At 39.4% G+C, this 14,254-nt stretch overlaps 1 protein-coding gene across 2 annotated transcripts in view; it reads left to right on the top strand.

The window, feature by feature from the left end:
• The window catches only part of dcun1d4 (DCN1, defective in cullin neddylation 1, domain containing 4 (S. cerevisiae)), a 71,768-nt gene that overhangs the window by 26,862 nt on the left and 30,652 nt on the right, over positions 1–14,254 (top strand). For both annotated transcript variants that reach the window (XM_073064681.1, XM_073064682.1), the window contains 3 exons: positions 850–944; positions 1,679–1,749; positions 6,331–6,422. In XM_073064681.1, coding sequence (XP_072920782.1) covers positions 850–944; positions 1,679–1,749; positions 6,331–6,422 — 258 coding nt within the window. The remainder of the gene's footprint in view (positions 1–849; positions 945–1,678; positions 1,750–6,330; positions 6,423–14,254) is intronic.

Here is a 14,254-nt window from a genome sequence, read left to right as displayed (position 1 = left end):
GGCCCATAATTTCCTGGCTTTTTCTTAAAGCCTTTCTTGAAAAACGAAACAATATTAGTGACCTACTATGAAACTGGCAGTCTGTGTTTGTAAGAGATGGTGATGTCTGATTTGTACAGAGCAGTTAAATGAAAAATGTTATTTTCCAAACTGGTTCTTGTTTGACCAATAAGAAAGAGCAATTATTAAGTGGAGAGAGGGGAAACTAGTTCTGCTAGACTTTTGAATTTACTAACAATTATGGCAGGTTGTTCATGTGTATGGGTGTCCACATTTTGAGTGTTATCTGGAGAGGACCTGGACTTGAAGATTGTGTGAGGGCTATTTTGGTGCATTGCTTTAGATTAAGCTTGGTCAACGTGATGTTTACATTCTAATAAGTATAATTGCATATTAAGTAATTTTCTGCTTCATTCCATTATTGCTTATTGTCAGATTTCAGTTTCTCATCATTTTGAAGTTGAGCATCTTCACAAAGGTGAAATTAAAGATGTATAATAGCCCAGCAGTGTTTCTGAATCTGCAAATGATTTTTGAGAAAGACCTTCTAAGAAGAACTGATAGGAAAAAAAAACAGACCTGAAAAACTGATCAATAGGGAAAAAAAAACTTTAAAAAAAAAGATGAAGGGTCTCAGCCCGAAACATCGACTGTTTACTCTTTTCCACTGATGCTGCCTGACCTACTGAGATCCTCCAGCATTATGTGCGTGTTGCTTGGATTTTTGGCATCTGCTGATTTTCAGAACTAGGTTTCTCTCTCTCCACTTGATTATTGCTCTTTCTTATAATTAAATCTTCTTAAGAAGAACATGAATGATTTAATTAATTTTTAAAACTTTTCCTTCAGCACCATGTATAGGAAACAAGACTCAACTAGGATGAAGCCTGAAGAAGAGGGGTTCTCCAGCAAGCGATGCTTAGAATGGTTTTATGAGTATGCAGGTATGTTCAAATACCATGGGTCAATATTCATAACCGCAAGGTAAATGTGCGGGCTCTCTGCTACTTTACCATTAGTCTCTTTGCTAAAGTGACATAATCCTAGGCTCTGTGCAAATACTTTTTTTAATAAATAAAGCCCAAGTTCAATTTTGATCAAATGGCCATAGATCATTTTGGAAGAAGTAATTTGTCTAAAAAGACTTAAAATACTTATTTGGTGAAACTGTGGAGTTGATCCTCTGAGCCATGCTGCCCCTGCAACCCCGACGAGCCAGATTAACCCTAACTTATTCACAAGACAGTTTACAATGACCAATTAACCTACTAGCCAGTAAATCTATGGTCTGTTGGAAGAAACGGGAGCATCTGGGGGAAAGAAAACCTAAGCATTCCTTGGGGAGAATGTACAAACTCCTTCCAGAACGGCGCCAGAATTGAACTCTGGAATGCCCTGAGTTGTAATAGCTTCACACTAACCGCTACACTACCATAATGCTCTTTAAAAAAAAAAGACACGTAATGGATTTTATATTCCATCTGTGCATATGATGATTTGTTGCATGCACCTGTAAAATGTACCTTTTTAAAATTTCTTAACATTTAAATTGTGCCAGTAGCTTTACAGTTTGTAACATTTCACTTGTCTTCAGCAGAGTAGGCAAGAAACTCTTCCTTGTTCAAAATGGCCTAGGATAATTACTGCACAAAGTATTCATGTACTCTGTATGTTACAGGTAGTGATGATGTCTTAGGCCCTGAAGACATGGAGAAATTCTGTGAAGACATTGGAGTAGAACCCGAAAATGTAAGTGAAATTGTAGTAATATAGTAAAAAGATGCTTAATCTTTTCAGAGACTTGGTAATCTATTGCTGCGGAACTTTTGGTTGAAAGTGTTATACATCAGGTACTTGTGCATATGTGTTCTGAATTTGTCAATTTCCCCGTTTGAGAAGCATTTCTGAAATCCTTATTTATGTGACTTTCAGCACTTACTACAGACAGAATATCCACTGGCTTTAAACCAGCTTTAATGGCACAACATGAGGCATACCATATAAATAAGAGCTATCCAGCTAAATGCCACTAGAGTTCGGATTGCAGTCTTTTAGGGATTCAAACATTTATTTAACTAACCTTAAATGTAATGAGTACTTCTGACCTTACTGCTTCTAAAATATTGTTCTAAATCCTTATAACTCTCTAAATTTGAACAAAAATTTCTAGTCCTCGTATCCTGCTACCTATTACTTCTAATCTGTTTCCTGGTTATTGACATTTTTGGTGGGGGGGGGTGGATGTGTGGATTTGGTCCTTTCAAGCCGCTGTTAGATGTTGAGCAACACAAAATGATGAAGGAACTCAGCAAGTCTGGCAGAATCTATGGAGGGACATAAATAGTTGATGTGTCAGGCTAAGACCTTTCATCAGGACCGGAAAGAAAAAGGCCGGAAGCCATAATAGATGTTAGATATTTCCGCTCTCTTTCACAGTAATTATTCATTTTCAGCTTTATAAATCGACCCTAAACTGTTTTCCTTCCTTTGGTATTTGACATTTCATTCCAATGAAACTGGTCCCTTTTTCTCCAGTACCAATGTTCCATGAATTGAGACCCCAACTTTTTACACTACCCTTTCAAAAAAAATCTAGTCTTTACGTGTATATGTTGGATATAAATTCAAATTTTTCCCATGATTATAAAGTGGTGCTATGTCCAATTTATTTTCTTGTTTGTCCAAGTCTTGTTAGTAGAAGCTCTGTGCCTTTTATACCCTGCCTAACAGTGATAGTTCTACTTGTTACATTCTGTCCTGGTATGCAAACACCAGTATGATCTCCAGAAAGCCATCTCGCGTGTGAAGTGGCAGTTCTGCACTAAGCTTGAATCAATGAAGGATGCTCAACAGCTGTGCCAGAGCTTGAATGCTGTTACCTCTTACAAAGTGAAATGGTGATAACAGGGCTTCGCTTCCAGATGAGCTCAATGCCTTTTGTACTCGCATTGACTGTCAAACATGGAGGAAACTTCATGAACCCCCACAGCACCGGATGACCCTGTGATTTCAGTGTCTGAGATTGACGTAATAGCATCCTTCAGGAGGGTGAACTCACGGAAAGCATTGGCCCAGAAGGGGGTACCTGGCTGATCAAATGACTGGAGTCTTCACCAATACCTTTTTAAACCTCTTACTTTGGCAGTCTGAGGTACCCATCTGCTTCAAACAGACTTTAATTCTACTGGTTCCTAAGAAAAACGTGGTGACCTGCCTCAATGACTTGTCCAGTAGCATTTGCATCCACAGTGATGAAGTATTTTGGGAGATTGGTTATGAAACATATCTACTCCTGCCTGAGAAGTGACTTGGATCCATTCCAATTTGCCTACTGTGATAATAGGTCCACAGCAGATGCCATCTCATTGGCCCCTCACTCAACCCTGGAACATCTGGACAGCAAAGATGCATATGCAATACTCTTTATCAACTACAGCTTGGCATTCAATGCTATCGTCCCCTCAAAACTAGTCAATAGTCTTCAAGACCTTGGTCTCAGTACCTCCTTGTGCAATTAGATCCTCTATTTCCTCACTTGCAGACCCCAGTCAGTTCGGATTGGCAGCAACATCTCCACAGTCTCCATCAGCACAATGCACCACAAATCTGTGTGCTTAGCCCCCTGTCCAACTCAATTTACACTTCATGACTGTGGGGCTAAACACAGCTCCAATGCAATATTTAAGTTTCCTGAAAGCACTACTGTCATTGGCTGAATCAAAGGTGGTGACGAATGAACATACAGGAGGGAGACTGAAAATCTGGCTGAGTGGTGCCATAACAACACCTTCTCATTCAATGTCAGCAAGACCAAGGAGCTGATTATTGACTTCAGGAGGAGGAAACTGGAGCTCTGTGAGCCAGACCTTATTGGGGGATCAGAGGCGGAGAGGGTTAGCAACTTCAAATTCCTCAGTGTTAACATTTCAGAGGACTTAATGGGCCCAGCACATTAATGCAATTAATAAGAAAGCACAGCAGTGTTTCTGCTTAGAAGTTTGCAAAGATTCAGCACAACATCGAATGCTTTGACAAATTTCTGTAGATGTGTGCTGGAGAGCATATTGACTGGTTGTATCAGAGCCTGGTATGGAAACACCATTCCCCTTGAATGGAAAAACCAACAAAAAGTAGTGGAGATGGCTCAGTCCATCTTTGAGCCCATCTGTATGGAGTGCTGTCACAAGTAAACAGCGTCCATTATCAGGGACCCCCACTGCCCAACTGCTGTTAGGAAGAAGGTGCAGGAGCCTCAGGACTTGCACTACCAGGTTCAACAACAATTATTAGCCCTCAGCCATCAGGCCCTCGATCTAGTGGGGATAACTTCAGTCAGCTTTATTTGCCTCATCATTGAACTGTTCCCACAATCTATTGACTCTCAAGGACTCTATCTTGTGTTCTCTATTTATTGCTTGTTTATTTATTATTATTTTTTCTCTTTTGTATTTGCACTGTTATTTGTCTACTCTGAAGGGTGCAGTAGGGAAATTCTAGGCAGCTTCTTGAGTAGGTTACATGGTTGGCCCAACATTGTAGGCTGAAAAGCCTGTAATGTGCTGTAGATCTTCTATGTTTTCTACTTCAGGAGGGGAAGCTAGAGGTCAAAGAGCCATTATTCATTGGAGGATTAGAGGTGGAGAGGGTCAATAACTTTAAATTTTGGGGTGTTACTATGTCAGAGGACCTGTTCTGGATCCATCTTATAAATATAATTGCAATGAAAGCACAACAGCACCTATACTACTGGCTGCATTAGAGCTTGGTATGGCAACACCAATGCTTTTGAGTGGAAAATCCTAGAAAAACTAGTGGATTCAGCCCAGTACATCATGGGTAAAACCCTCCCAACCATTGAGCACATCCACATGAGACATGGCTGTAGAAAAGCAGCATCCATCATCAAACATCCTCACCAGTCAGGCCATGCTCTTTTCTCATTGCTGCCATCAAGCCTCAGAACTCACACTACCAAGTTTAAGAACATTTACTACTCCTCCAACCATCAGACTCTTGATCAAAAGGGATAACTTCACTCGTTTAAAGACTCTTTTTATCTTGTTATTTCATGCTTGTTATTTATTGCTATTTATTTATACCTGCATTTGCAGTTTTTGTATGCCCATTATATACAGTTACAGTTCTATAGATATATGGTTCTATAGATTTGCTAAGTATGCCACAGAGAAGGAATCTCAGGGTTGTATGTGGTGACGTGTACGTGCTCTGATAATAAATTTTACTTAGAACTTTGAAGTTTAATAGTTATCAACAGGAGTTCATCCAGTGAATGCTGCTGTCTTTTGATTGCAAATGAACAAAATCAGTGCAATACTTTTAATGATTGCATCTTCCAAACCTTCATTTTCATTGTAACATTCAAGATGATTGCTGATGCCTTCAAATTCTTCATAGTTCCTAACTTGCTGAAGTAGTAAAATCATTTTATTTTTGCTCCCTGCCGTTTCTGACATCTCCAAGCCTGAATGTCTGAAACCGCAGTGAGCAAAACAGTTCTGAATTGTCTTGCTGCATATTTCTTGCCAACTATCAGTGATATATAAAAAAATCACTGCTTTTTGAACAATTGATGCTATTTTAAGACTTCTCTCTAAGCATGGTGTGGTTTCTACTGGCCACACAAATATGCACGTGACTAATGCTAGTTAGAAACTGCTTGGGAACAGTATCCTGTCCCAATTAAGCAGCATAGAGGTCCAAATAAATGAAGGGCTATTTGCTTGTTTAATTTTTGTTCTTTAAGAGTTGTCCCAAATAAGTAATAATTCCCCCCCCCCCCCCCCATCGATTAACCAGAGCAACTGTATTTTGTTTTATGTGCTGTGTGTGATGGATGTTTTGCAGGTGTACTGTGATCCGGAAGAACATTGTTTCATTTGGTTGTAATATGTACAGTTAAATGATGGTAAACTTGACCTTGTATAGTTAACAATTATCCCCTTTTGGAAGATGTTTTTCTTCCCTCCCCCTGTCAAAATAAAACAAAAATACAATAATGATATCAGTCAATTGGTGTCTTTATAATTTCTGTAATTTTCACTTCTTTACTAATTCCCACATTGGTGCCAAGTATTGTTTATCTAAATATAATTACCTCTCAAGGACCACAGTCTTTTTTATCCTGGAGGATTTGCCTGAAGTTCAGCACCACTGAACATGCCCTTGTTGGCAATTTTTAAATTTCCTCTTGGACGAGGAAAATACTGGTTTAATTTACATTTTGTGATGAAACGAAAGAAAATGAGAGCTGAATATCTGCAAAATGCATTCAAAAAGTAATTTTTCATTATTCAAATGTTATTCTTATAGGTGGTTATGTTGGTGCTGGCCTGGAAATTGGATGCCCAGAGCATGGGCTACTTCAGTCTACAAGAATGGTTGAAAGGAATGACCTTATTACAGTATGTAAAGTTTTTGGTTTTGTATTTCTTTTTAATAGTTAACTTTAATTCTAACAGCTAATAAAGCAGAAATTCCATTTCTTTTTATGGGTAGAATTATGGTTACTTCTAAACCTCTTATGAAATTCAATTACACTTTTGCAGATGCTTCAGTTTTTCATGCCTGTACCACTGGTAGCTGCATGCTGTCTTCTCTGCCATGGAAACAATGTCAAATATACTTAGACAGTACCTCATACACTTTATTGGTCAACAATGCAGTTATTTCTAATTCAGGTATGCAGTGAAACTCCCAACAATCTGGATTGGTAGCTATCTCACCTGATGTTTCCCTTGCTACCTTAAATGCACTGTAGACCCAGTTTCCATGTTGCCTTGAAATTCGCTGGAGTTTTTTTATATATGACTGTGCAAAATAAAGTCATTTAAGTGTATTGGGGTATTAATAGGAATGGTGCACAATTATTTGGAAGGTTTAACAGACTTGCATCACCAAAATCCTGCATACTGCATCAATGGAGTTTTACTGTAGTTATCAATCTTGTTTGGGTTGATGTGGGTATGAAAATACTAATGTGGCATGTATTGTGTATGGGCACAACTACATATCAATTAACTAAAAGTATATACACGGGAGATGGCTTTAACTGGTGTATTCACATTGCAGCTAGAGAGAGCAATGCATGTGTGTAGACAGCAGATCAATATGTCATACTAAGGAGGGGGCCATTGCTCTAAAAGTAACACATCCATACATTACACTTTCTCTCACTTTAGATTAATGTAACATAAAACTCTATACAAAATATTCAATTTCCCTTTCATAAACCCATATTCCAAATAAATATGCTGTCATAATAACAGTCCATAACTAACTTCAGAGTTCTAATGATTCCGTCTTTTGGGTGGCGCTCTGTTTCTTTCAGGGTAGCACTTCTAGACCTGTGGAGTGGCATCTGGTTTGGCAGGTATCTTAGGTATCTTGTCAATGATAATATTCTCATTGCGCCTGTGGAGTGGCATTAGGTTTGATAGGTGTCCAAGACAATATTCTTTGTTTCCAGTGTCACGTTTCTGTCAGTGACATGATCATCACTGAGAGGCAAGTCTGATGACTGAAATGTGTCCATCTTATTGGATGGAAACAACTCGGGTGTGTTCTTCGGTTGAACATCTGGTATCCAGTCCACATGATGTCTCCATGTCTAATCTCCAACCTTCACTGTGTACATCAGTGGTCCAGTTCTTGTACCTATCCTAGCGGGTGTCCACTTGCCTAGGATTTCCTGTCCAATCTCACAGCTCCTTGCTGCCTCACTTGGCAACTGGCTGAAGTGTTTATTCTGTACTTCCTTCTGAGATCTGTGCAGTGTTTGATTAGTTGTCGCATGAGCTGTGTTCTGATTCACAAAAAGGAAGTTGTCCACCTTGTGCGGTAGAGAAACAAACTCCTTGTCCATCGCTTTAATGGACTTCTCGAAGGCGTTTAGCTAACCCACTTATTTCTGGTTGGTTCTGGTAAACCATTTCTGGTGAAGGTGGTTCACAGAGTGGAGACCCTCTTTGCTGAGGTGGTTGACTTCATTGTTATAACCTCCCACCACTTTGAATGAGTGTCCACAGCAATCAGGAACATGGAGTGCATGAATGCCCAGCAAAGTCAATATGTACTCTTTGCTCTGGTGACGATGGTCACTCCCATGGGTGTAAGAGTGCCTGTGGGGGTGCATTTTGAACTTTTTGGCATCCCCACAGCTTTTGGCCAAGTCTTCAATGTGTTGCTCTGGACAAGACTCTTCATCTTGTCTGTACCCAGGTGTCCTTCATACAGATTTTCTAACATTCTGGTGTGCAGATTAGGGGTCGATCAGCATTCTTTGATGTACGGACTGTTGATCTTGTCTTGCTGAGAACTCTGGAGATATAGGGTTACCATGAACTGGCCATCTGTGAATTGTGATTTCATGTTGGGTCATTCTTTATTTTGGAATTTGTTACTGGCAGCTAGTCCGCCAATGAAGTGTGGAACACTTCTGCTCGGTCACAGTATGAAAACTTCTCTTCTTCAGTTGTCAGTAGTGGAAGATGTGACAAGCCATCAGCATTGCTGTGTTGTTTGGTACCCTTGAGCTCTCTGTTTTAAGAGTGGGTTTCTAGGATCAGAGCCCAACGTTGTAACTGGGTAGCAGACATGACTGGAATTCCCTTCCTGGGATTGAGGCTGGTGATCTGTCACTAGCGTATAAACTTTTGTCTGTAAAGGTAATGGTGGAACTACTTTATTCCGCATACTAGGAAAACCTCTCTGTCGATCTGTGTGTAGTTGTGTTCTGCGCTTGTCAGTGATCTTGAAGCAAACATAATCAGGTGTTCAAATCCATCTTTCATAATGTACGACAAAGCAGCTTCAGTGCCATAAGAGGATGCATCGCACACCAGTCTGATGGGCAGAGATGGGTCATAATGGGTGAGCAGTTGCTCTGATGTTATTAGTCTCTTTGTTTCCTTGAATGCTTTTTCACATCTTTCTAGCCATTCCCACTTTGTAACAGTTGCATTCAATGGGTGCAGCCCTGTAGCAATGTTTGGGAGAAACTGGTGGTAGTAGTTTACAAGACCCAAGTATGACCTGAGTTGTGACACATTTTCTGGTTTGGGTGCCTGTAGCACTGCTTCAGCCATGCTTGCCAATGGTATGTCCACAATGAAATTTCATTCTTAGAAAACTCACATTTCTCTATTTTTGCACAGACCATACTCACTCAGCCTGGTAAGCACTTCACCGAGGTTCAGGAGGTGATCTTTATCATTCTTGTTAGTCATGATGATATCATCAAGGTTTCATGGATATCTTGGAGCACTTGGTTCATTGCTCTTTGCCAAATTACTGGAACTGATGCGACACGAAAGATAAGACGATTATACTGGAACAGTCCCATATGAGTGTTGTTCATGAGGAGCTTCCTGTTTGACTCCTCAAACCCCATTTGCAGAGAGGCTTGTGACGTCAATCTTTGAAAACCACTCCCTGCCTGCCAAAGTTGCAAAAAGTGTCTTCTATTTGTGGCAGGGGATACTGCTCAGTCTGCAGCATTGGGTTGATGTTTATCTTGAAATCCCCACATATGCGAACAGCTCTGACCTTCCCTTACTTGATCACTGGGACAATGGGTGTGACCCATTCACTCCACTCAACCTCGGAGAAAATTCCAAATCCCTACAATCTCTGCAGTTCAGCATCCACTTTAGGATGTAATACGTAAGCCACTGGACACATTTTATGGAATCTTGGTGTTACTGCTTCATCTGGTTCAATTCTGGCTGGTATCTTTTCTCCTGCCCTGTATCCCTTGCCAATCAACTTCCAACCTCTTTACTTCATCCTTCCCCCTCCCAGTTTCGGCTATCACCTTGTGTTTCTTCCTCCCCTCTCAACCACCTTCTAACTCGACTCTTTATCTTTTTTTCTGCAGTCCTGATGACTTCAGTTGTCAGCTTCAGTTTCTAGCATCTGCAGATTTTCGCTTGTTTGTGACTGCCCTCATGCCATTGAGTTTACCAATCCCCTTCTCAAGCACCTCATTAAGCAGCTGTGCCAGTCTCTTGTTAGTGCTACATTTGGGCTGCCGTTGCCTGTTCATGCCACACTGAGAGCTTTGATTGACTGCCAGTCTAGATGGATTTTTCTAAACCATTCGCGTCTGAAAAGTGCTAGCCCTGCACTTTTCAGTACATAAAGCTCTAACTGTTATGTTTGGCCTCCATAGATCACATTTACTTTCAGTTTATCTTTAGGAGACACTTTTTTTGCCTGTGTAAGTCTTCAGCTTCACTGTGGTCATCTCTAATGGTATCTTAGAACGCGGTCTGTTGTAGTCAGCCTCTGGAATTATGGACAAAATTGACCCTGTATCCAGCTCCATTTTCAGTTTTACACCAGACACATTTATTGTGATTATCAAATACGAGGAAATCTGCAGATGCTGGAAATTCAAGCAACACACATAAAATGTTGGTGGAACTCAGCAGACCAGGCAGCATCTATAGGGTCTCGCCCTGAAACGTCGACAGTGCTTCTTCCTATAGGTGCCTCCTGGCCTGCTGCGTTCCACCAGCATTTTGTGTGTGTCTATTGTGATCCTGATGATTTTGTCGTCATCTTCAATAATACTATGCAGTTCCAGGCTTGACAATTCACCTTTATCAGATGCTGTTGTCTGATTCTGTTTTACATTTGGTAACTATGCATTTGCTTAGTTTTGTGTTTGAGACTTTTCACTAGGTTGTGCTTTTTGACTGTCTTGCACACTCTCTCTGTGACCTTGTCTGTGGCACTTTCCGCAGACTTTTTCTTTGAACCAACAGAGTCACTTTCATCGTGGGAGATTTGCCACATCGATAACATCTTTGCTTGTGCCATTCAGGAACATTTTGTGTATTTCATTCTAACCTTTTCTTGCAGTTCATTCTGCTGCAGCCTCTAACGATTTTGCAATGGTTAATGCCCTCTCTAAGGTTAGGTCACTTTCTGCCAGTGGCCTCATTTGAATGCTTTGACTGTGCATGCCAATACTAGCCTGTCACTTAATGCATCAGAAGGTCCATCTGTTAAGTCACAGTACTGGGAAAGTTTGCACAGTTCTGCAGTGTATTCAGAAATGCTTTCATCTTTTGACTGCTGGTTCCTTTTGTAAAATCTAAATCTCTCAGCTATTGCCAGTGGTTTAGGGCTCGAGTGCTTTTGTAAAATTGTAATAATTTCATCAAACGTCTTGCTGTCTTTGCAGGGGTTACTAAGTTACATGAGAGACTATACATTCTTGCACCCATTAAGCCAAGGGCAGGGGCTTTCTTTTGCTCCATGTTGTTCATGTTACAATATGGTTCAACCCTTTCGATATTCGACTCCCAGCCTTCAACAGCGCTATCAAATTCATCAACTTTCCTGGCTGAAGCCATCACCTTTCACTTTAAATTTGGCATATCTTTCATGGTACTCATGTGTCCTTCGGCTTTCTTCCATTGTTTAACTCTCGCTGCTTCGCCTTGTAAAGTTTGTGATATTTTCTGGATTTCAGGCTCGTACTCATCACTAATTTGTTTCTGTGCACAACTACATATCAATTAATTAAAAGCAGGATGTGTAAGATGGTTTTAACTGGTGTATTCACATTACATCAAGAGAGCAATGCGCATGCGTAGACAACCCCACGTGCACAGACAACAATCAATACGTAGTGCTAAGGCGGGTGGGGGGTTCTAAAAGAAATAGATCCATGTACCAGATACATTTGAAATCTTTGCATGTAATGGGTATTTAGGAAATAAAGCATTGGAATTTCTTTGGTATAAGTTGATAGGATGGGACAATTTTAAAATTTCTTTGATAACTCTTCATTTGGTAAACTCTTTGGTTCACAATGATCATGACTGCTCTTATGATTATAGCTATCACATTGGGTATTTGTGTATTCTTCCCAAAATATTATAATTATAGTTTCCAAGTTAATATTTGCTTATTATATCTATGTATTTTAAATATTTGGATCTTGTGTAGCAGTTTGAAAACATAATCAACTAACTTCCCTTGCTACTGACAATAGCATTTTCTTGGATAAGTGTTCTTTTTTTTAATTAACGGTACATGCTTGTGATTTGTCTTTATTTTTGCTTTGACTTATCACCTTTGCTCAAGTGATAGTAGTCTTTCATTTTGAGTTGAATGTGACATGGGATTCGCCATTTTGTAGCATGTGGAGTAAGTCGCATTCTTAGCGGCTCTCTCTTAATATATTTTATATTCCACTGACAGATCCCTTTTAGCTTTGATGATTTATTACTTTTACTGAAGGATTTATTACCGGTACTTCCACTGAAGGATTTACGACTTAATTACAATGACCGCAAAAAGTCGTTCTGGTATTGAACTGAGAAGCGGCAAGACTTTTCCTGAAACGGAGCAAACGGAACAAACCAAGAAAACGGAGGAATCTGTTACATTAGCAGGAATATTTTCTTCAATACAAGACATGAAATTGGAATTCAGATCACTTAATATTAAAATTGATAAGCCGACTGGTTCAAACGGGAAGCTTGAAAAAGCTATTTCTACGGTTCAAGACTCTCTGAAAAATTTAGACTCTCAGCTTCAAACACTTCAGCAGACTACAACCCGAATTGAGAATGAGCATGATCTATTCAAGCAAATTATTAAAGATCAAGGAATGAAGATATCTTCGATGGAAAAGAAAATCAATGAAATTACCTCGGAACTATCTAAAACGAAGAAAAAAATGGTTAATTTAGATAGTAGAGGGCGTCGGAGGAATTTGCATATTCTGGGACTGCCTGGAAATACTGAAGCTGGCGATCTGTTAAAATTCTTCTCAGATATGTTGTACTCACTTTTTAGTGAGACCTTCAAAGCTAGCCCCTTAATTGACAGAGCCCATAGAATTCCATTTTCTTGGCGTTCATTTGAATTATGTCCTCGACCAATTATACTTTCTTTGCATTATTATACGACTAAAGAAGCTATTCTTCAAGAAGCCAGAAAGAAGCGGAAGTTAATCTTTAATTCAGCACAGATTCGTATAGTCGAAGACTATCCTCCTGAAATCTTTGCTGAAAGAAGGAAGTACTGAGAAGTTATGAGTGAAATGTATAAATTAGATTTATACCCCTCCCTTCACTTTCCAGCAAAGCTTATAATTTTTCCTGAATAATCTCAGTCACTGAGAATCTACTCTCCCCAGGTGGGATGGGAGTACATTAAAAATCTTAAAGTTAAGCCTACTGAATAAAATATTAAAGTTAACCCGATTACTCAATAGGTAATTCTGAAGTATTTGTTGTACGAGTTGTTTATGGATCTTCAGAGTTAAGCTTATCCTATACTTTTTCAGTCTTTGGTATGGGACATGGCTGATTAAAATTTTTTTTTACATAATAATTAGTGTGTGTGTGTGTGTGTGTGTATATATATACATACACACACACACACACACACACACACACACAGACACAGACACAGACACAGACACAGACACAGACACAGACACAGACACAGACACAGACACACACACACACACACACACACACAGACACACACACACACAGACACACACACACACAGACACACACACACACACACACACACACACACACACACACACACACACACACACACACACACATATATATATATATCCTTTTGTAGTATTGTACTCTAATGATCCGCGTAGGACCTATCGTGTATTAATCTTTTTATTTGTTTTCGTTGTTTCAATACTAATATAGTTTTAGGTCTGTTATATACAGATTTGCTTTTCTTTTTCGAGAGAAAGAATATTGTTTGTAATATTATTTGCTCGGATTTATTCTCTTTTTTTTGAATATGTGTTTAAGATACTTTAGCTGATTCTAAGACGGCTGTTGATTATGTTTTTATTACTGTTAGACATAACATTATAGTAGTTGAATTCTGCTTGTGCCTTTTATTATGGATATTTTCCGTGGGATTTTTGCTTTATTTTAATATACGGAGCTACAAATGGAGAATAGGGTCAAGGGTTATTAGGTTAGCATGGAGCCAACCTATTGGTCGCTTAATTCTTATCTTTTGGGAGGGGGAAAGGGGACTATTAGAGTAGGTTTATTTCCTGATTGGGCAGTTCTTTTGATGGATTTTTTTTCTCGCAAATACGTCACTCCTTCTGGTTGTACCCGTGCCATTTGGCTTAATCTGTACTTGCGTAACATTTCTTTTATATAATATTAAATCTAATTCTAAACATGGATGTTAATAAAATTAATATATCTTGGAATTGGAA

The sequence above is a fragment of the Hemitrygon akajei genome, chromosome 13, assembly GCF_048418815.1.
Source record: "Hemitrygon akajei chromosome 13, sHemAka1.3, whole genome shotgun sequence".
NCBI classification, from domain to species: Eukaryota; Metazoa; Chordata; class Chondrichthyes; order Myliobatiformes; family Dasyatidae; genus Hemitrygon; species Hemitrygon akajei.
This window is presented reverse-complemented; position numbering and strand designations above follow the sequence as displayed.